Raw genomic sequence first — 20698 nt, 5'->3', positions numbered from 1 at the left:
TCCACCAGCCCTTTTTGTGATGGGTATTTTCAAGATAGGGTCTCGAAAGCTATTTGCCTGGGCTGGCTTCAAACCAAGAACTTCTTGATCTCTGCCTCCTGAGTAGTTAGGATTACAGGCGTGAGCCACCAGCACCTGGCTCCTCCCTACAAGTTTAAGAAATGTACTGTCCCTCAGTTTCTTTGGCTTATGAGATTCTAGCACCAATATCTTGGCCAACATTATAACAATTTTAGAGGTATCTGTTTTAAGAGATCATTCTCATTTACACTACTTCAACCACATTAAATATAGGTTCTTCTAACAGATGGTGGGAAGAGAATATTAAGGCTTTAAAGTCCTATCTGAAACTTAAATGTAAATTCCGTCTGTAAATGCAATAAACACTTGCTTAGCAAGTGTGAGGACCTGAGTTCAAACCCCAGTACCTCCAAAAACAAAAAAACTCTTCTGTATAAATGCACTAGATGAGGATAAAAGTGAAGATGCAACAGCTTTCCACAGTTAGAATTTCAGAATCACTGAATTCTAGGCTTAGATGCTGGCCTAGCTCCCCACAGTGCAGATAAAGAGATGGAAGCCCAAGATCTATCCAAGCCCACAGAGCTCCTACGCAGAAGAGTTACAATGCCAATGAGGAAGCAGGCAAGGTTTTAACTCTGGCAGTCAGGCCCCAAGCACAGCCCCTTAATTAGGCATTGTGCATGCACAACAAGGGGGATAATCCTAGGAAAGAATTATTCTAAATGCTTGAAAACACATTAGATCAGCATGAAGGTCACTGGTGGAATTGACAAACTTTCCACACCAACTCTAAGGTCTAATGAAGAAAGCTTTTTCCAAGGCAGTTACAGTCATAGTTATTCCATATCTTAAAATACCTGTTTTCCCAGGCACCTGTAGCTAATGCCTGTAATCCTAGTTACTCAGGAGGCAGAGATAAGGAGGATCGTGGTTTGAAGCCAGCCCAGGCAAATAGTTCCAAGAGCCCCTATCTCAAAAAAACCTTCCACAAAAAAAGGCTGGTGGAGTGTCTCAAGGTGTAGGCCCTGAATTCAAGCCCCGATACCACAAGAAGAAAAAAAAAAAACACCTGCTTTGCCAGGCACTTCAGGCTCACACCTATTATCCAGCTACTTGAGACCATACCTCAAAAATACCTAACACAAAACAGAGCTGATAGAGTGGCTCAAGTTGTAGAGCATCTGCCTAACAAGCATAAAGTCCTGAGTTCAAACCTCATAACCACCAAGAAAAAAAAACTGCTTTACTGTTTTGTCACAATCACTGAAAAATAGGACTGGGAGAAGAAAGAAGAAAATAAAAAATGTCTTCTCTGATATCCTGTGTCAACTTAGATCACCCTCAAATAGGGAGCCTCCCTAATGCTACCTTTAATGAGGAACTTCCTAAAGCTGGTCCAACTGGTGTTCAAGTCCCTGGACTGAAAAACAAAGTTTATGAGCAGCAAGGTCACTTGATTCTGACCATGTGTATGCTATTTACCAAGATGGCCACCAGAACTTTGATGAATGTTGCAAAGACTCTACTATTCCTTTGAAGTCTACTAGGGCCTCTATATGACTAAATGCCATAAAAAAGGAACCCTGAGTGTGAAAGGAGGGAAATCACAACACCACAGGCTAGTAGGGAAAACCCCATTTAGGCCATTTTAATTATTAATGTAAACTTGTTATTTGTGTCCCTGATCTGTGAAGAATCTACTTACTTCACTAAAAAAAAAAATCCCTGTTTTACCCATGATGTGCCTACTTGCTACCAAGGCCCACTGCTTAGACCAAACCATGTGCAGGTTAAGGAACAGAGGCAGTCCAAGACCAAAGCAGTTCATATCAATCACAAGTATCAGCAAGGAGACCTCAAACTCTGACCGCAAGGGACAGCTCAGTGTTGGGGAAAAGAAGGTAGTAATAAGGGGCTTACCCATCTCTTCCTTTGCTGACAATCTTCACCTCGAAGTAATAAATGCCACAGGCAGCTGGTATGGGGTGGGTGGCACGAACTGAGGCTGCATCTTTGTGATTTTTGCCATGACCTAATGGGAGAGGGCAAGGAAGAAATTTCAGCAGCAGTAAATGGAAGCCTCATTCTTCCCTGCTCCAAGTCAACTTCATCTCTCCTTGGCCAGAGGAAGCTCTTACACTGTCCAAGGAATAATTAGACAACTGAGTAAACACATAAACCTCCCACCTTTGGCTCACCTCCTCTTGAGACTAGCAGTCCTGACCACTGTCCTCCATACAACAAAACAAGCCTATAGGCAATTTGGGTGCATTCAAGAGATACTGAGTGTTGCCAGCAGTCTCTCCAGAATCCAGGTAGCACATCTGAGAGACCAGGGATAGGAGGTAGACACGGAAGTCACCCCCATCAACAACAGCTTTAACACAGAATCCCAGCCCACTTTTAGATGACTGACAGACAGGCTAGCGCCATGCACCTCTTAGTGGGGAACATTACCATCTCTTTTTGCAAACGCCCCTGAAACTAAGCAGTGGTAAACGGCCCAGCTAGAGTTGGAGCCAGCCCAGGTCAAGCAGGGAGGCCGGAAAGTGGAAGATCCAGCCCAGCATTGGGGTTAGACACCTGTTGGAGTTCTCTTGACTTCGGGTGTCTCAGAGCAGAGCAAAGCTAGACGTCAACCCTCGGCCTGGCTAGCGCCATCACTCTGGACACTCCGCAGGGACTAAGACCTGACACGGAGCACCCAGGCAAGGAAAGGTACGTGATGGGCTGGGGTCAAGCAGGACAGCGCCCTGCAGACGCTCTGGACTTGTCCCCCGCGGCCAGACGGGCCGATACCTTTGTAGTGGACGCGAAGGTTGCCCTGGGAGAGGCCGATGTAGTTGTACTTGTCCTTGGGGCTCCAGGAGCGCGGCAGTGGCGTCTCTTGCTGGTTGACAGCCGGATACAGGCGCTGCAGGCGTCGGCTCAGCTCCTGCTCCCCAGGGGACGGGAGCCCGCCCCCAGTGCCCCCGCTGGACGAGTCCCCAGCCTGCGGGCTCCCAGCTCCCGGGTCCGCCGTCGCCGCCGCCATCTTCGAGGGAGCTGCTATTGTGTCACTGAGGGCGGGGAGGAGCGCGACCAGATCAGCCCGCTCAGCCAATGGCCCGCAAGCCTTCTGGGGCCGCAGGGAAACCGAGTCCGCGTCCAGCGCTTCTCTTTGGACATTGCCACGCCTCGCCACATGTTTGGACTACATATCCTACAATGCAGAGACATCCAGAGGCGGGCCAACATAGGCTGATAGGGAGCATCGGGAGATGTAGTACACACCCGCTCTGTCATAAGCCGATCCATCCAAGACTCCCAGACAAAGAAAACTACAATTCCCGCCGACCAAGCGACCCCCGCCTCTCAGCTCACCACCATTCTCCATGGTCTCGATTTATCCCCCTGCCTCAGTTCTGCAGCTACTATCAAATCCGCTACAATGAGTGACTCTCAGAAAACCCTCCCCCCAGGTCCGAGTCCACCTTTAACTACTTGACCTTCCTCCCAGACCTCAAGGGACAGCAGTGGGGGCGTGGCACAACCCTGGTCCGGCCCTCACCGCGGGGGCCGCTGGGAGCTGGTCGCCAGAGCAACGGGCTGTACACTATCGTAACTGCCCAGGCAGAGAGTGCTGGCCGCCCGGCTGTCCCACGGTCATGGTCAACCCTCAGTCGCGTTTCTACGGGTTCTCCAAGTCGAGGTAGGTGCTGGCGGGGCTGAGGGCGTTGAGGAGGGTTTGAACTTCCAGAGAGGGAGATGACACCTGATTCAGACCTCTGCACTGAGGGCTGGCCTCTGTTATTTGTGCTGGGGCTCCAGCCCATGGAATCAGTAAGGCAGAAACAGTTAAAATCCTTGCTAATTTGTCAGTACACTGACAAATTTGGTTACTTGCTAACCAAAGGGCAGGCGCACTTTATTATTAATAGTCACAACCAACTTGTATTAACCATTAATTCGCCAAGGGCTCTATATACCACACTTAACCCTAACGACACCTCTATGAGGTAATAATATAGCTATTTTACAAATTTAGAACTAGGAACCTAGAGATATACATACTTAAAAGTGGTGGAGTTAAGATTTGAACCTAACTCTGTCAGACCCCTGGACTTGAGCCCTTAGTCACAGGGATAAACTGCTTCTTTTCTTTTTTTTTTTTTTTTTCTTTTATTGATATGTGCATACACTGTTTGGGTCATTTCTCCCCCTTTCCCCCCCGCCCCCTCCCTCTCCCTCCCTACCCCTTCCTACCAGGCAGAAACTATTTTGCCCTTATCTCTAATTTTGTTGAAGAGTGAGTATAAGCAATAATAGGAAGGACCAAGGGCTTTTGCTAGTTGAGATAAGGATAGCTATACAGGGAGTTTACTAGCATTGCTTTCCTATACTTATGTGTTACATTCTAAATTAATTCTTCTCAAACTAACCTTTTCTCTAGTTCCTGGTCCCCTTCTCCTATTGGCCTCTGTCACTTTTAAGTTTCTGCATTAGTTCCTTTGCATTGAGGACATCAAATTCGATCTTGTTTTCTTCTTTTTGGGTTTCTTGCCTATCCTTATACCTCCCTTGTGTGCTCTCAAATCATCATGTGATCAAAGTCCAATGCCCTTGATCTAAAATCTGTATATGAGAGCAAACATACGATTTTTGGTCTTCTGGGCCTGGCTAACCTTGCTCAGGATGATGTTCTCCAATTCCATCCATTTACCTGCAAATGATAAGATTTTATTCTTCTTTATGGCTGAGTAGTATTCCGTTGTGTATAAATACCACGTTTTCTTAATCCATTCATCGATAGTGGGGCATCTTGGCTGTTCCCATAACTTGGCTATTGTGACTAGTGTTACAATAAACATGGGTGTGCAAGTGTCTTTGGAGTAACCTGTGTCACATTCCTTTGGGTATATCCCCAAGAGTGGTATTGCTGGATCATATGGCAGGTCTATGTTTAAATTTTTAAGAAGCCTCCAAATTTTTTTCCAGAGTGGTTGTACTAGTTTACATTCCCACCAGCAGTGTAAGAGGGTTCCTTTTTCCCCACATCCTCACCAACACCTGTTGTTAGTGGTGTTGCTAATGATGGCTATTCTAACAGGGGTGAGATGGAATCTTAGTGTGGTTTTAATTTGTATTTCCTTTATTGCTAGAGATGCTGAGCATATTTTCATGTGTTTTTTGGCCATTTGAATTTCTTCTTTTGAGAAAGTTCTGTTTAGCTCACTTGCCCATTTTTTTATTGGTTCATTAATTTTGGGAGAGTTTAGTTTTTTGAGTTCCCTATATATTCTGCTTATCAGTCCTTTGTCTGATGTGTAGCTGGCAAATATTTTCTCCCACTCTGTAGGTGATCTCTGTAGTTTAGAGACCATTTCTTTTGTTGAGCAGAAGCTTTTTAGTTTTATGAAGTCCCATTTATCTATGCTATCTCTTAGTTGCTGAGCTGCTGGGGTTCCATTGAGAAAGTCTTTGCCTATACCTATTAGTTCCAAAGTATTTCCTACTCTTTCCTGTACCAACTTTAGAGTTTGGGGTCTGATATTAAGGTTCTTGATCCATTTTGAGTGATAAACATGGATCTAGCTTCAGGTTTTTGCAGACTGCTAATCAGTTTTCCCAACAATAAACTGCTTCTTCACCAAAGTTGCCTGCTGATTCTAGAGCCCCTGCACATCCCTTGGCTCTAGGGGTAAAACCTGCCTGTTTTCAGAGGTTCCGTCACTGAAAGCTGTGAAATATGACAGCAAGCTATATTGGCCAAGAAATCAACATATATGGATAAAAACAAAAAAATTGGCTAAATACCTTTCTTGTTTTGGGGTCTCCACAAAAGGCCCTTGAAGTTCCAGCCCTCATTGGAAGCATGGCTCAAGTGGTAGAGCACCTGCTTAGCAAACACAAGGCCCTGAGTTCAAATCCCAGTACCACAAAAAAAAAGAGTTCCATGACTTCAGCTTCTGTATTTCAAACAGAAAATGAAGTTGGATGGCAGTGGCTCATGCCTGTAATCCTAGCTACTCAAGAGGCAGAGATCGGGAGGATCAGGGTTTGAAACCAAACCCAGGCAAATAGTTGGCAAGACCATATCAGGTAAAAAAACATAACAAAAAAGGGCTGGCTGAGAGACCCAAGCACAGTAAACACACAGGTCTATCTTACAGCATACCCCAACTACATGGATTGCTGGAGTTACTTGGCCCTTTGTTCCCCCTGGGTCTGACTGACCACATGCAACCTGCCCTGTTGACCCTCAAATGCTTTCCTAGCTTAAACAAGCCTGGCTCTCCCAAGAGTCTTGGATGCTAGAGATCTGTTGAGGATCTACTTTTTCCCATCCTGCTGTCAAAATTAACATCTGTGCATCTCATTGCAGTGTACATGGTATTTTGCATATGACACTCTTATTTAAACCTTACAACATTATGAGAGGCAAAGCAAGAATCATCTCCAGTTGGGGCTGACAGAACGGCTCAAGTGGTAGAGTGCCCATCTGACTTCAAACCCCAGTCCCACTAAAAAAAAAAAAAAAAAAAAAAAGAGAGAGAGAGAGATTAAGCTGGGTGCCGGTGCCTATAATCCTAGCTATTCAGGAGGCAGAGATCAGGAGGATCTCAGTTCAAGCCAGCCAGAACAAATAGTTTGTGAGACCCTATCTCAAGAAACCTAACACAAAAAAGGGCTGGTGGAGTGGCTCAAGGTGTAGGCCCTGAATTCAAACCCCAGCACCAAAAAGATTAAGAATTATCTCTATTTAAGGGCTGGGCATGTGGCCACTACTGTTAGTGGCTGCCTGGCATGCGCAGGTTCAAATCCCAGTGCCTTCAAAATAAAAAAGAATTGTCTCAATTTAAGAGGAAACTAATGGGCTGGAACATGGCTCAAGTGATAGAGAGCCTGCCTGGCAAGCATGAGGCCCTGAATTCAAACCCCAGTAGGTTAGATTAGTTTCTAAGAGAGATTAAGTGATTTTTCCAAGGGTGAAAGCCCCAGATCCTATTAGCTATTAAGTGGAGGATACAGACTCACATGCCAGCTCCTGGACCCCAGATCCTGTGCTTCTTCTCCTATGACATCTGTTTTTGGTATCATGTTCTCACAATTTGCCAGAGTTGTGAGCATGAAACCAACATTACAACCATAGTGAATCAAAGTGTAGGCCAACAAGTTCATGGTGAGGGTATCCTGCTGTTGCAGGAATTGATGAATCTCTAGGGATCAGAAGATTTCTGAGAATGTAGGGAAGTGATTTGGGCCCAGAGCCAGGAGTTTGTTGGGCAGCATCTCTGGGAATCTGAAAGAAGTGCTGGGAAGACCTCTGGGTCTTCCTGACTCTGAGGGGAGCAGAAGTCATGTCTTGTGAATTTGGTAAGGGTAGGGGGCCTCTTTCCACTCTAGGCTCTGCCACCCACCATTAGCTTCTCCTTCTTTGTGCAGAACACACCCACGGTCTTCAGGAGTGATTACAGATAAATACCTTCTTCCAGAATCCAAAATCAGCCAGAAATGCAAGATTTCTCAGAAATGGAAGACTCTGGTTAGTAATAATCTCCTTTTAGAACCCCCCCGTCAGCATCATGAAACCTGTCTTCCTGTCTGCAACCCAAAAACACCACCCCCTGAAGCATAGCCACCAGAGCAGTCTTTTCCCAGTCCAGGAGGGGAGTGTGGTTCACAGAGGCCAGGCCCACCAGACCTTGGAGAGAAAGGAGGTGAACACTGGCTGCTTCTCATCTGAAAGCTTTCCCAAACCTCCCTGGGCAGAGACTGTGCCCTCAGATCCCCTTTCCGTGTAGTTCAGCATTCTGGAATGGACCTCATTTCTTTGTCCAGCCAACCATGTGGCAGGTACTGTTCTAGGTGCTGGGATGGTCAGCCCTGCTCTGCCAAGGTCCTTCAGTAGTGTAACTATGCTTTTTTTTTTTTTTTTTTTGCAGTACTGGGGCTTGAACTCAGGGCCTCATGCTTGCTAGACTGATGCTCTACCGCTTGAGCCATTCCACCAACCCACTTTTTTGTTTTATGACCCAGTGGCTGGCATACACTGAGAGCCCCATAACTACTTATGGCCAGGTATGTGAAAGCAGAGTAAAGGGATGTTTTTGTGTTGTTGGCTCTGAGTTCCTTCTTCATTCCCAGTGTTTAAAGATTTTATATAGCTGGGTGCTGGTGGCTCACATCTGTAATCCTAGCTACTCAGGAGGCACAGATCAGGAGGATCACAGTTCAAAGCCAGCCCAGGCAAATTGCTGTGAGACCCTCTCTTAAAAAAATTCATCACAGGGGCTGGTGTAGTGGCTCATGTTGTACAGTGCCTACCTAGCAAGCATGAGGCCCTGAGTTCAAACCCCAGCACTGGCAAAAAAAAAAAAAATTCATCACAAAAACAGGGCAGGTAAAGTGGCTCAAGGTGTAGGCCCAAGTTCAAGCCCAGTACCAAAAAAAAAAATTATATAAAAATGAATACTTTCAGCCAGATATGATGGTATACATTTTAACCCAGCACTCAGCAGGCTGAACCAGGAGAATTTCAGAGTTCACTGTGAGGCTGAGCTAAAAACTTGTTTCAACTTGCTCTTTGCCTCCCCTCAAAAAAAAAAACAATGTTGTCTTATCTTCCTAAGTACTTTTAGGGATTTTGAGGGTTTTGTTTTGCTTTGTTTTGTCCTGAAGATCAAAAACATGCTTGCATATGCTAGGCAAGCACTTAACTGCTGAGTTACAACCTCATCTCACTTTTGAGGAAAATACAGATTTGAGCAAACCTTAACTTTAGCTCACAGTGAAATACTGTGGACTGCTTACTATTTTTCCCTATGTAAGTGTGTGCCTTATGGAAGATTTTTGAACTCATGAGCCACATATTTTGTGAGGCTGGAGACGGACAAGATGTGGTTACCATCCAAAGAGGAGAAGGGCAATATAAACTCTTCGTAGAGAGGTGCAGCTACTTCCCTGCGAAGGCTAGCTCTGTCTAGCTTTCTGCCTGCATCAGTGGCCATCAATAGCTACCTTACTCAGTGGACCTGGGGCCAGCTCTTTGGCTTTTTTTTCCCTCACCCTGCGTCTCCTCAACCAATAGGGGGTGCTGTTCACCGTGCCATTACTCTGGGGTGGCCTTCGGGTTTTCACTGCAGGGAGAAGCAAAGAACCTGAAGCCCCCAGGAACACTGCGTGTCATAGGCCTTTGCCAGCAGTTAATAACCTGGCCAAGGCCTCTGCAATCAAAGTAGGGTGATCACATTTTCTCCCCCGCAGAAACAGCAGACAGAACACGAGTACGGACCTTTTGAAAGTCTGAAAACATACCATTAACTCTTTCCATTTTTCAAGGAGTTAGATTCCAAGTGTCTCCCAGGGTTATTTCGCACTTTGTTGTTGTTGCTGCACTTCCTAGGCAAACACTCTTCCACTTGACCTTGCTCTCAGACCTCTTTTTTTTGGTTTTGGTGGTACTGGGACTTGAACTCAGGGCCTACACCTTAAGCCACTCCACCAGCCCTTTTTTTTGTGAAGGGTTTTTCATAGGGTCCTGCGGACTATTTGCCCCTACTGGCTTAGAACCACGATCCTCCTGACCTGACCTCTGCCTTCTGAGTAGGTAGGATTACAGCCGTGAGCCACCTCGCCCAGCTATTTCCTGGTTATTTATTTTGACAGCTTTTTTCCGTTGTAAGCAATTAGAGGTAATCCGTAAGGCTTTCTTTCTTCATAATGAAAGGGTTTTTTTTGTTTTAGGTTTTTTGTGGGGGAGGGATTGGTTTCACTATTTTGTTTTTTGTTTGTGGTACTGGGAATCTGGTGCTTGCCAGGTAAGCACACTTTATCTCTGAGTTATCTCCCAACCCCTTTCTGTTGTTTTTGAGAGAGGGTCTCCAAATGTAGCCCAGGCTAGCCTTAAAACTGTGATCCTCATGTCTCCGACTGCCAAGTGCTGGGATTACAGAAGTGCACCACTACACCTAGCTCATAAGGAAAGTTTTTTTGTGTGTGTGGTACTGAGGCTTGAGCCACTCCACCAGACCTTTTGTGATGGGTACTTTAGAGATACTGTCTCTCGAACTATTTCCTCGGGCTGGCTTTGAACCTCAATCCTCCTGATCTCTGCCTCCTGAGTAGCTCAGATTATAGGTGTGAGTCACTGCCAAAAAGTATATTTTTCGTTGTAAAAATAATAAAGTTTATTAGGGAAGAAATTTAGTATAACAGGATAAAAGTGGGGATAAATGGTAAAAAGAAACATTTCCTGCCCCCAGGAAATGGGAGTACCAACTCCATAAGGAAAGTACTTTAAACAATTAAAATAAATGCCTTGTAGCTGGCTGCTAATGGTTCACGCCTGTAATCCTAGCTGCTTAGGAGGCTTAAATAGGAAGGATGGTGATTCAAAGCCAGCCTGGGCAAATAGTCTGTGAGACCACCCCTATCTCTAAAAAAATAACCAGGATAAAATGGACTGAAAGTGTGGCTCAAATGGTACAGTGCCTGTTTTGCAAACATGAAGCCCTGAGTTCAAATCCTAGTCCCACAAAAAAATAAAAAGCCTTGAGTGCTGCTTTGACCCTGTCCCAAAAATTTTGAACATGTTATTTTAACATTATTCCTATAACATGTTATGTTTAAGTAATAAGTGAATCAGAAAAATATGAATTTATTTTTAAATTTCTAGGTGAATAACTAGTTTAGATATATAATTATATTGTCAGTTCCTACTTTCTTTAGATAATATCAGCAAATGCAGATATAGTTTCTGGTTTAAAAATGTGTGAGCCAGTGGCTCATGCCTGTAATCCTAGCTATTCAGGAGGCAGAGATCAGGAAGACACAAGACCCTGTCTCAAAAAAACTCATCACAAAAAAGGGCTGGTGGAGTGGCTTAAATAGTAGAGCACCTGCCTAGCAAATGTGAGGCCCTGAATTCAAACTCCAGTACCACCAAAAAAATTATATATATATGTAACCCATATCATCACTTTTTGTACATGTTACTATTTGCTGGGATTGGCCTCGAACCACAATCCTCCCTATCTGAGCCTTCTAAGTAGCCAGGATTACAGGTATGTCACCAGTGCTCTGCAAAAATTGTTCAAAAGTTTGTTCTTTATTTCCACTTCACATACATCATAAATTTGTTCACCTGCCATTATCAATTGTATTACTCTTGTCTATCTCTTTTTTTTTTTTTTGTCAGTACGGGTTTTGTACTCAGAACCTCAAGCTTGCAAAGCAATCACACTACCACTTGAATAACACCTCTAGCCCATGTATATTTCTAGGTTTTGTTTTTTGGTTTGTGTGTGTGTGTGTGTGTGTGCTACTGGGATTTGAACACAGGGCCTCACGCTTCAGCCACTCTGCCATATTTTTGTGGTCTTTTTTTTTTTTTTGCAGTACTGAGGCTTGAACACAGGACCTTCACCTTGTGCCACACCACCAGCCCTATTTTTGTAAGGTTTTTTGTTCTTTGTTTTTCAAAATAGGGTCTCAAAAACTATTTTCCCCGGCTGGCTTCAAACATCCTCCTGATTTCTGCCTCCTGATTAGATAGGATTACAGGCATAAGCACCATCACGGGCTTGTTTTTTTTTTTGGGGGAGGGGGGTTGTGGTACTAGGATTTGAACAGTAGGGCCTACATCTAGAGCCATTCCACCAGCCTTTTATTGTGATGGGTTTTTTCTAAATTGAGTCTCATGAACTATTTGCCCAGGCTGGTTTTGAATCATGATCCTCCTGATCTCTGCCTCCTGAATAGGTAGAATTACAGACATGAGCCACCTGTGCATGGACTATACCTCTGTTTGACATAGCTCATCAGCATTAATTGTTTTTGTTTCCATCTGTTTTCATTCATTCAACAAATATTTGTTGACTCCCTTATATGCTAGGCCCTGGGGGATACAGTGGTAAAAAGACACACATAGTCTCTGTTGATGAGAGAAAGTAAGGGTGTATGATGGTAAGAAAGTTCTGGATAGGGACTGAACTGGGAAGTTAGGGAGGAGTTCTGAGACCTCGAGGGTGAGTAGTCAGGAGAGGGTATATTATTATTATTATTATTATTATTATTATTGTTATTTTGGCTGCTCTGGGGTTTGAATTCAGGGCTTCATTCCTGTTAGGCAAAGGTATTTACCATTTGAGCCCTTTTTCATGATGGGTTTTTTTCGGGACAAACTATTTGACTGGGACTGGCCTTGATCCTCCTGATCTTTGCCTCCTGAGTAGTTAAGAGTTCCAGGTGTGAGCCACTGGCACCTGATGCAAATATATACATCCTATGAGTAATGGTTCTTTTTTACTTTGTTACATTTTGAGATAGGGACTTGCTATGTAGTCCATGCTGACTTAGAACTGAATTCTTCTTGCTTCAGCCTCCCGAGTACTGGGATTATCAGTGTGAGATACCATGCCTAGCATGTTTTAGTTTTTATTATGCTTTTCCTGCATGCTAACTTATTGTGCTCCCTCATTTATTGTTATTTATTCTACAATATTTGCTGAGTGCTCTAAGACTGTGACGAGAGTGAAGTATGATGCCATCAATGCTGAGGTTCAGATAGGCCAAAACCCAGAGCCCACTCAGAAGGCTGGAGTCCTCCTTGGAACCTAGAAACAAAGCTAACTATATGTACCTTCTATAAATATTTCAGAAATGAAGAGATGATCACAAGTACAGAACTAACAGAATGCAGCAGAAAGGGCATGCAAAGAAGAGGAGATGGTGGCATTGTCCACACTAGGAGGGTCAGGAGTCATTTACCATTAGCCTGCTAGAGCTCCTAGAACCTGGCAATGTGGAATATGGAAGGTTTCTCCATTCCTGAAGAACCTGGAAGCTGGGCTCAGATCCACAGATGGGGCTTTTTTTCTTTTTTTTTGGTGGTATTGGGATTTGAACTCAAGACTTCATGCTTGGGATTTTTTTAAATACAATTTTCTTCTAAATTTGAAGATTATGCTCATTGTAGAAAATTTTGAAAATGTACAATTACACAAAATTAATCACCCATGGTCCTGTCATTAGAGAATAATTGACAATAGCTTTTTGGATTTTCTAGTCTTCCATTTGACTTGGCATGCTTATTCCTTAATTTCAGGCATTACATAACCTTAGAGCTGTATCATTAGTATATTTCCATGTTAAGCCTCTTTGTAAACATTCCATGGCTACAAAATAATCTTGTTTTTATTTTTCATTCATTTACTTTTTTCAGTCTTGGGGTTTGAACTTAGGGTCTATACCTTGAGCCACTCCACCAACACTTTTCTATGAAAGGATTTTTTACGATAGGGTTTTGTGAACTATTTTTGAGCTGGCTTTGAACCACAATCCTCCTGATATCTGAGTAGCAAGAATTACAGGTATGAGCCACCAGCGCCAGGCTAATCTGTTTTTAGACACTTAGGAGTTTTCTAATATTTCCACAGCAATGAGTATGGCTTTGAGGACCAACCCTAAGTAACACTTTTGCTCCATCTCTGTCTTCCCCTGCGCTAGCTACCTGGGCTCCTTGCCCCAAGCCTTAGCCTCAGCTGTAGGCTCAGACAACCTGCTCTTTCTGGGCATTGGCACCTATTCATAGCTCTTCAAATCTTCTAGTGTGTCCCAGAGGTGTTAGTGCTACCCAGATAGTCTTTGTGCCTACTGCTTGAGCCACACACTTTAAATTATCACAATAGTCCCTTGCCTTCATTTGAGCTATACTGATATCATCACCTTCTGCTCTGAGATGACCAGCCTCACCTGGTCCACACCAATCAGAGCTTCCTACCTTCCTGTAACCTGCACTAACTGCACTTACTTTATGCTGGCTTGAGTCATCAGCTCATACCCAGTTTCCCTAATGTCCCTAGAACCCAGCAGGGCCCAACATGTACTATGGATTCAGGAATACTTGATGAACAAGTGAATGACTGGGTGGATAAAACCCTAAGCCAGATGCCAGTGGCTCATACCTATAATCCTAGCTACTCAGGAGTCAGAGATCAGGAGGATCTAGGTTCCAAGCCAGTGCAGGCAAATAGTTTGTGAGACCCTATCTTGAAAAAACCCTTCACAAAAAAGGGCTGGTGGAGTGGCTCAAGGTGTACACCTTAAATTCAATCCCAGTACCAAAAAAAAAACAAAAAACAAAAAAAAACCCTAGAAGACTAGAGATCTAGCTCAAGGGTAGAGTTCTTGTCTAGAGAATGCTTGAGGCCCTGGGTTCAATTGCCAACACACAAAAAAAGAAAAAACCAGAAATAGGCTTCACTGAGCCAGAGGATCATATTTTTTCTTCATGCCTTGAGTGATTCAGTAAAAGGTTAAAAAATAAGCCTATGCCCCTGCTAAAAGTTCAAAATGAAATCCATAGCCAGGTGACCGTCAACTACATCCCTCTCGCCCAAGGGGTGCACCCCATTCTTCTCCCAGGGTCCACAGCCTCCCTGGCCACATCTCTGTAGTTTTGTCTGTCTTGTCAGTCCAGGCTTGAGTCTGGGCTTACCTTCTCTGTCTCTTTAGCTAGACTGTGCCATGGGGCCAGGGCTGGGGCCCTCTGGTAACTCACATCTACTTTCACTGCTCAAGTGTTCAAATATTCACTGATTACTGAGAAGGGGATAGCTCACCTTTATTGTGTTCCTAGCAGACTGTATAAACCATATAGTATGCATTCTCATGGTGTTCTCACCTCAATATGGGGGGTGGTGACTACCATCCACTCTACAGATGCAGAGATTGGGGCTCAGAGAAGTTTAAGGCTGTGGTCACATAGTTAATAAGGGAGATTAGAGATTTAAACCAAGCTCTAACTCAAGGACCATACTCTTACATTATGCACCATATTAAGAATTGTTTATTCCTGGGTGTGATGGTACACATCTGTAATCCCAGCACTTGGGAGGAAGAAGCAGGAGGATCTCAACTTCTAGGACAGCATGGAATACATAGTGAGTTTGAGGCCAGCCTGGGCTGTAATACATAATGACACCCTGTCTCAAAAGTGAGTGAGAGGGCTGGCAGAGTGGCTCAAGTGGTAGAGTGCTGCCTAGCAAGTGGGAAGCCATGAGTTCAAACCCCTGTACCACCAAAAAAAAAAAAAAGAAGAAAAAGAAGAAGAAAGCGAGAGAGAGAGAAAAGAAAGAGAAAATGAGAGCAGGAGGAAGGAATAAGAGGAACATTAGGAAGGGGAGTAATACTGCCACAGTAACCCCACCTGTCCCTTCCTGAAGCCCTGGCAGTTCTCCGTGGGTGGCCACCTGTCCCCATGGCCTACCTACACCAGTGGCCAGACCATTCTACAAAACCGAAAGCCCTGTTCTGATGACTACGGGAAGCGAGCCAGGTAAGGCAGAGTAAAACACGGTGGGCAGGCTACTACAGACCAGGCTTTGGGCTGGCACAGGGCAAGTATGTGCTGTGCCAGACTAAGGGTACTGGTGACATCTCAACCCACCATCCCTTTGCATTAGCTGGCAGCAGCATCCTCTGGGCATTGCCAAGCCCAAATACCTGGAACAGCTAGAAAACTACCTACGCAAGGAGCTCCTCCTGCTGGACCTGGGCACAGATTCCACACAGGAACTGAGGCTGCAGGTCAGAGCCCCAGATTAAACATGGGAGAGTCAGGAAGAAACCTCACCTATCAGGACTGGGTACTTTAGACCTTCAGGAAGGAGTGGTCTCCCAGATTATCTCCTTCTCTGAAAAGAAGCACATTGTATGAGAAAGCCAATGAGCAGACAAGGCTGCATGAACCAAAACTCCCAAAGCTGCAGGTTCACGAGTTGGGTAGACTGGATGCTCTTCCAGTCCCTGCAACTCTACTGTCCACAACACCAAACAGAAGTGACACAATTTCCACCACCACCACCACTAAGCTTGAGTAACTACCCCAGAGACAAAGAAGAGGAGAGAGAGAGAGAGAGAGAGAGAGTTAGTACATATTAGAGAGGGTCTCAGATAGAAAGGACAGTAGTGAATCTCTGATTTGTGACCTAGTCATAACTGAAACATTTACTGAGCCATGGCTGTGTGCCAGGTTCTGGGCACAACATACAAGCAGAATGTGAGGCTAGAACCTTCAATCTACTGTGCCCACAAAGCTCTGAGGTAGGGAAAGGCTGAAGTTGAGAGGCCAATGGATACAGGGTCTGGAAAGCAAGACTGGCTGCCTGGATAGGCAAAAGAAAAGGTGACAGGTTTAGTCCATGGTGGTTGGCCAGACCTTATAGACATCAGAGGGAAGACCTCCAGAAAGCTGCACATCCAGTGAGACCTGGGTGGTCCTTAGGTCTTCCCTTCATATGGGTTACCTGGCAGCCTCACGTGGGAACTTCTTAGCCCAGTAAAGAAAAGCACAGATCCCCACTGAGTGTGGCAGGTATGAGCCATGAAGTGACAGGTTCCCTTTTCTTTCCAGCCTTATAGAGAGATCTTCGAATTCTTCATAGAGGATTTCAAGACGTACAAACCACTACTATCTTCCATCAAAAATGCATACGAGGCGATGCTGGGTAAGAACTTAGCTCCTATCCTGGGTCCAAACAGAAATAGACACAGAGAGGGACCTATTCTGATTCTAGGGCTCCAAAGCAGGACTGGGGCAGCTTCTAACTGGACTTTGAGGTCACCTTTTGCATGGATTGTTCGGTGGTAGGGCACCTAAAGGAACCTCACCCTTTCCATTCTTGAGAAGTATGTTACAGCAGTAAGTATAGGAAAAAGAGGGAACACCAGGAATAGAAACTCCTCTGGGAAGTAAGGAGGGTCCCCAGGCAGTCTCAGGAGGTGCAAATAGGTTGCTGTTTCAGGACTAAAGGCATAGGATGCAAAGACATAGGAGAGATCCCAGTCCTCATCTGGACTCTGCCCTTGATTTAATAACAAACACATGCTTTAAAAAAAAAAAAGTAAGTGCAGGAAGATGTGAAGCAGGATCATGGCTTTGAAAAGGTAAGCATAGACTCCTGATGTTTGCAAGTGACGATTGATCTTATGATCAATGTCTTGTGGCTGTTTGGTCACCATGGACCCAAAAGGACTTTGCCACCTGTCCATGCTTAGTCCACCAAAGGGAGAAGATTCAGGCCCTGGAGCCCCTGAAGGCCAAGCTTGTTTCTATGAATGAGGAATGCAACCAGAGGATCCTGGCCATGCAGGCTGAAGAGAGGGATGAAATTTCTGTGCTCAAGAGAGAGAAGATGAATTTGCTAAAACTCATAGACAAAAAGAATGAGGAGAAGATCTCACTGCAGAGTGAGGTGAATCAAGTTGTATGTACCCAAGCCCCTGGATTCCTGCTCCATCCCTACCCCAGGGCTGACCTTGAGCTCTAAGGCAAACCATTAACTCCATCTGCCCTTCTTCCTGGAATGATACAGAGCCACCTCCATTCCCCAGAACCTCTACTACCTTGACCCTCTGTTCTGCTTCGGGGCTCAACACAGGATCTGTATGGCCCCAACTGCCAGTAGAATTTCTCCATGGGAGGCACTGGTACCTTGCTGAATCCTAAAGAATAATGGCCACTTTTCTTCTTTCACCTTTCCCTGTTCCTAACCCAAGATAAGTCCCCAACCCACATCCTATCCCTGTGGTGACTACCAGCCCCTACTACACAGCCACCTTCCCAGCAGGTGTCCAAGCTGAGAAAGAGCTTAGCTGAGGAGTACTTGCACTACCTCAGTGAGCGAGATGCCCGCAAGATCCTCATTGGGGACCTGAATGAGCTACGGTACCAGAGGGAAGATGTATCACTATCCCAGTCTCCAGGTAACTCCAGTTGGGTTTCTCTTGTTCCAAAATGCTGGAGAGAAGTCTAGCTCTCACCATTACCCTTATTCATTCAATATTCCTAACATCTGCTCATTCTATGCCCATACATGGTAGGAAATATCCCTGCCACCGGATGGGGCTGTGGCTCTTTTGTGCTGGACTGAGAATCATAGGATCATTAAGTAGGTACACTGCTGGCAGCTCAGACTCCACATGGGCAGGAGACACATGGCATTACAATTTCTAGGCTTCTCTACCTAGGCCCAAACCCCTAGGCTGATAGCGCTATGGACAAGAACCAGGGAATCCCAAGCAGAGACAGCAGAACAACCTCAGATATGCCCCAAAGATATCCAATTCAGCCCTGGGATACAACAAGAGTGACACAGGCTGGTGGGTACCTGGCAGGTGTCTGGGGGGAGGACCCTGTGAAACTAACATTGGCTCTGAAGATGACCCGGCAAGACCTGACCCGAACGCAGATGGAACTCAACACCATGAAGGCCAACTTTGGAGACGTGATACCCAGGAGAGACTTTGAAATGCAGGAGAAGATCAACAAGGATCTTCAAGAGCAGGTGCTGGTGGGGAGGAAGGTATAGACAAGGTACGGCAGGGTCACACAGGTAGGTACCTAAGACCCATCACCTTGCCCACAGTTGGACAGCCTGAGAGCTGACTATGAAGAGGTGTGCAAAGAACATGAACTACTGCTGCAGTTGCACATGAGTACACTGAAAGAGCGGGACCAGTTCTTTTCTGAGCTGCAGGAAATCCAGCGCACTTCCACACCTCGCCCTGACTGGGTCAAGTGTGAAGGTAATAATTGCCATCAGGGCCCTAGGACCTGCTGAAGGGTATGGGCTAGACTCTAGTTCCCTTTCTCCACCTGCAGATGTGGTGGCCGGGGGTCCAGAACGCTGGCGAATGCTGGCTGAGGGAAAGAACAGTGACCAGCTGGTGGATGTGCTCTTGGAAGAGATTGGCGAGGGCCTTCTTCGGGAAAAAGACTTCTTTCCTGGTCTGGTAGGAAAGTCTCTGAGGGGTAAGCTTGGGGCCAAAGTCAGAACACTCAGGCCTTGCTGATGAGACTCCAGCTTCTTGCGGGGACCACTAGGGCTCTTCTGTGTTTGGAAGTGGGGCCACAGAGGAGCCTAGACATGAGCTGACATCCTGCCTTCCAGGGCTATGGGGAAAACATCCCCTCTTTCCTTCGGTTTGATGGCCTTGTGGAGAATAAGAAGCCAAGCAAAAAAGATGTGATAAACCTCCTGAAGGATGCCTGGAAGGAACGTCTCACAGAGGAGGAGGTCAGGTCACACCAGACAATTTGGCCCAGCAGCCTTCAGATCCTGAGTATTCTGGGGGGATGGGAGGGAAGGTGCTAAGGCACAAGAGGTCTAACCAACCCTAGGACAGGCTGACCAAGCATTCTCTCAACCCTACAGAAAGAGACGTTCCCAGATTTCTTCTTCAATTTCCTGGAGCGTCGCTTTGGCCTCAGTGATGCCATAGCCTGGGCTTACACCATTTTTGAAAATATCAAACTCTTCCGCTCCAATGAGGTCATGAGTCAGTTCTATGCAGTCTTGATGGGAAAGGTGAGTTTTGGCCTAACTCCCACCCATTCCCCTCAGAGTGACGTTGTCCCCAGTATAGGCAAGCTCTACCCGCCCTCAATCCAGGATGCAGCATATTAGTGAATGCTTTCCTCTCTGTAGATGACAGAGAGTACATATATCAACCAAAAGGACAGAATAGCCCATCTGCTGAAGGAGATGACAAATGCTGATACTCAGAATGAGGGGTTACTAACCATGGAGCAGTTCAGGTGAGAGGCCATTCTGAGCCACCCCAAATTCAAGCCAAATGTCTCCACGGGTCAGGCACTTAGGTATGAAGGGACAAAGTGAGGCTTGCAGGAAAGGCAACAACCTCAAAACTCACTGTTCTTCTGTACAATAGTAGGGACAGCTCATGAGGCAACAGGTGAAAGGTGGGCAGCCTCGGCCATAACCCTGTTGTCCCTTCTGTCTCCCCTTGACAGCACCATCCTCAAGAACACATTCCCCCTCAAGAAGGAAGAGCAAATTCAGGAGCTGATGGAGACAGGAGGCTGGCAACCCAACAGCAGCAATTCAGACTTGCTCAACTACCACTTATTGTTTACAGAGGTACATGGGGGTGGGGCTCAGGAACTTGCACATTCCCTACCTTAGCCTTGACTAGGTTCTGATCAGTGTGTCCTCACCTTCCCTTATGGACCCTCTCAGAATGAAGAAGGCCAGAGTGAGCCCTTTGTACAAAAACTGTGGGAACAGTACAAGGATGAGAAGGAACAATACTTGCAGGAACTAAAGCAGGAGCTGGGCAGGAATCCGTGAGTGACCTTCAGCCCACTGGCCCACTGAGCCCTTGGCAAATCCCACAGATAAGGCAATTCCCTCAGGGTAGCATTTAAGGCCCCTGAGTCTTCCTGTAGCATGTTCCTAGGCACTATAAGCTACTCAAGCCCTGGAGAAAGGGCATCTCAGTGTCTAGGGTAGAGAAGGAGGCTCAAGCCTATCACTCTCTTTCCTTGTGGGGCAGCCATGATGAGGTGACCCTCTCCAAACTGCATGGGGCTCTGATGACCATTGACCCAAGCCTGGACAAGCAGACGGTCATCGCCTACCTGAGCCAGGCGTTCGAGCTCCCTGTGTCAGAACTTCCAGAGGAGGATAATGAGAAGCAGGAGGGCACTGTGATACAGCTCCAGACGGTACTGGAACGGCTTCGATTAGCTGACATAAAGCGCATGGGGCCTCGAGAGCCAGAGCCTGCAAGCTAGGACCACTGTGGGCACCCTGAGTGCTCCAGTACTGCTAACCCAATTTTTATTATAAAACTCTTTTATCTGAAACCATACCATTTTCCAAGCTGT

The 20698-nt window shown here is 45.7% G+C and overlaps 3 protein-coding genes across 4 annotated transcripts in view; 2 read left to right on the top strand and 1 right to left on the bottom strand.

Annotated features, from left to right (window-relative positions):
* Positions 1–3102, bottom strand: part of Ranbp10 (RAN binding protein 10) — a 67636-nt gene extending 64534 nt beyond the window's left edge. Inside the window, exons 1-2 of the mRNA XM_020171120.2 lie at positions 2824–3102; positions 1945–2056 (exon numbers count right to left, since the gene is read on the bottom strand). Of these exons, the coding sequence (XP_020026709.2) occupies positions 1945–2056; positions 2824–3058 (347 nt within the window). The 5' untranslated portion in view covers positions 3059–3102. The remainder of the gene's footprint in view (positions 1–1944; positions 2057–2823) is intronic.
* Positions 3103–3355: 253 nt separating this feature from the next.
* Positions 3356–20680, top strand: LOC109701819 (translin-associated factor X-interacting protein 1-like). 2 transcript variants are annotated; one of them, XM_074055807.1, is made up of 16 exons: positions 3356–3715; positions 7450–7549; positions 15231–15343; positions 15471–15594; positions 16421–16514; positions 17065–17261; positions 17637–17772; positions 18184–18353; positions 18435–18594; positions 18671–18801; positions 18960–19085; positions 19224–19376; positions 19497–19606; positions 19823–19949; positions 20049–20155; positions 20365–20680. In XM_074055807.1, the coding sequence occupies exons 1-16, from the start codon at positions 3672–3674 to the stop codon at positions 20603–20605; spliced, it is 2133 nt and encodes a 710-aa protein (XP_073911908.1). In that variant the 5' UTR covers positions 3356–3671; the 3' UTR covers positions 20606–20680. The 2 variants fall into 2 exon arrangements, with proteins under 2 accessions (XP_073911908.1, XP_073911909.1); XM_074055808.1 differs by lacking the exons at positions 7450–7549; positions 15231–15343; positions 15471–15594 and having other exon boundaries at positions 3365–3715.
* LOC109691264 (translin-associated factor X-interacting protein 1) overlaps positions 7559–20698 on the top strand; it is a 47094-nt gene continuing 33954 nt past the window's right edge. The window contains exons 1-2 of the mRNA XM_074055802.1: positions 7559–7860; positions 7950–8085. Of these exons, the coding sequence (XP_073911903.1) occupies positions 8078–8085 (8 nt within the window). The 5' untranslated portion in view covers positions 7559–7860; positions 7950–8077. The remainder of the gene's footprint in view (positions 7861–7949; positions 8086–20698) is intronic.

This window comes from Castor canadensis, chromosome 15 (genome assembly GCF_047511655.1).
Source record: "Castor canadensis chromosome 15, mCasCan1.hap1v2, whole genome shotgun sequence".
NCBI lineage: Eukaryota > Metazoa > Chordata > Mammalia > Rodentia > Castoridae > Castor > Castor canadensis.
This window is presented reverse-complemented; position numbering and strand designations above follow the sequence as displayed.

Coding starts and splice junctions, on each gene's coding strand:
- LOC109701819 (XM_074055807.1), top strand. CDS start 3,672: ATGGTCAACCCTCAGTCGCGTTTCTACGGGTTCTCCAAGTCGAG. Junction 3,716..7,449: donor TACGGGTTCTCCAAGTCGAG/GTAGGTGCTGGC, acceptor TTCTTTGTGCAG/AACACACCCACGGTCTTCAG. Junction 7,550..15,230: donor CTCAGAAATGGAAGACTCTG/GTTAGTAATAAT, acceptor CCCTTCCTGAAG/CCCTGGCAGTTCTCCGTGGG.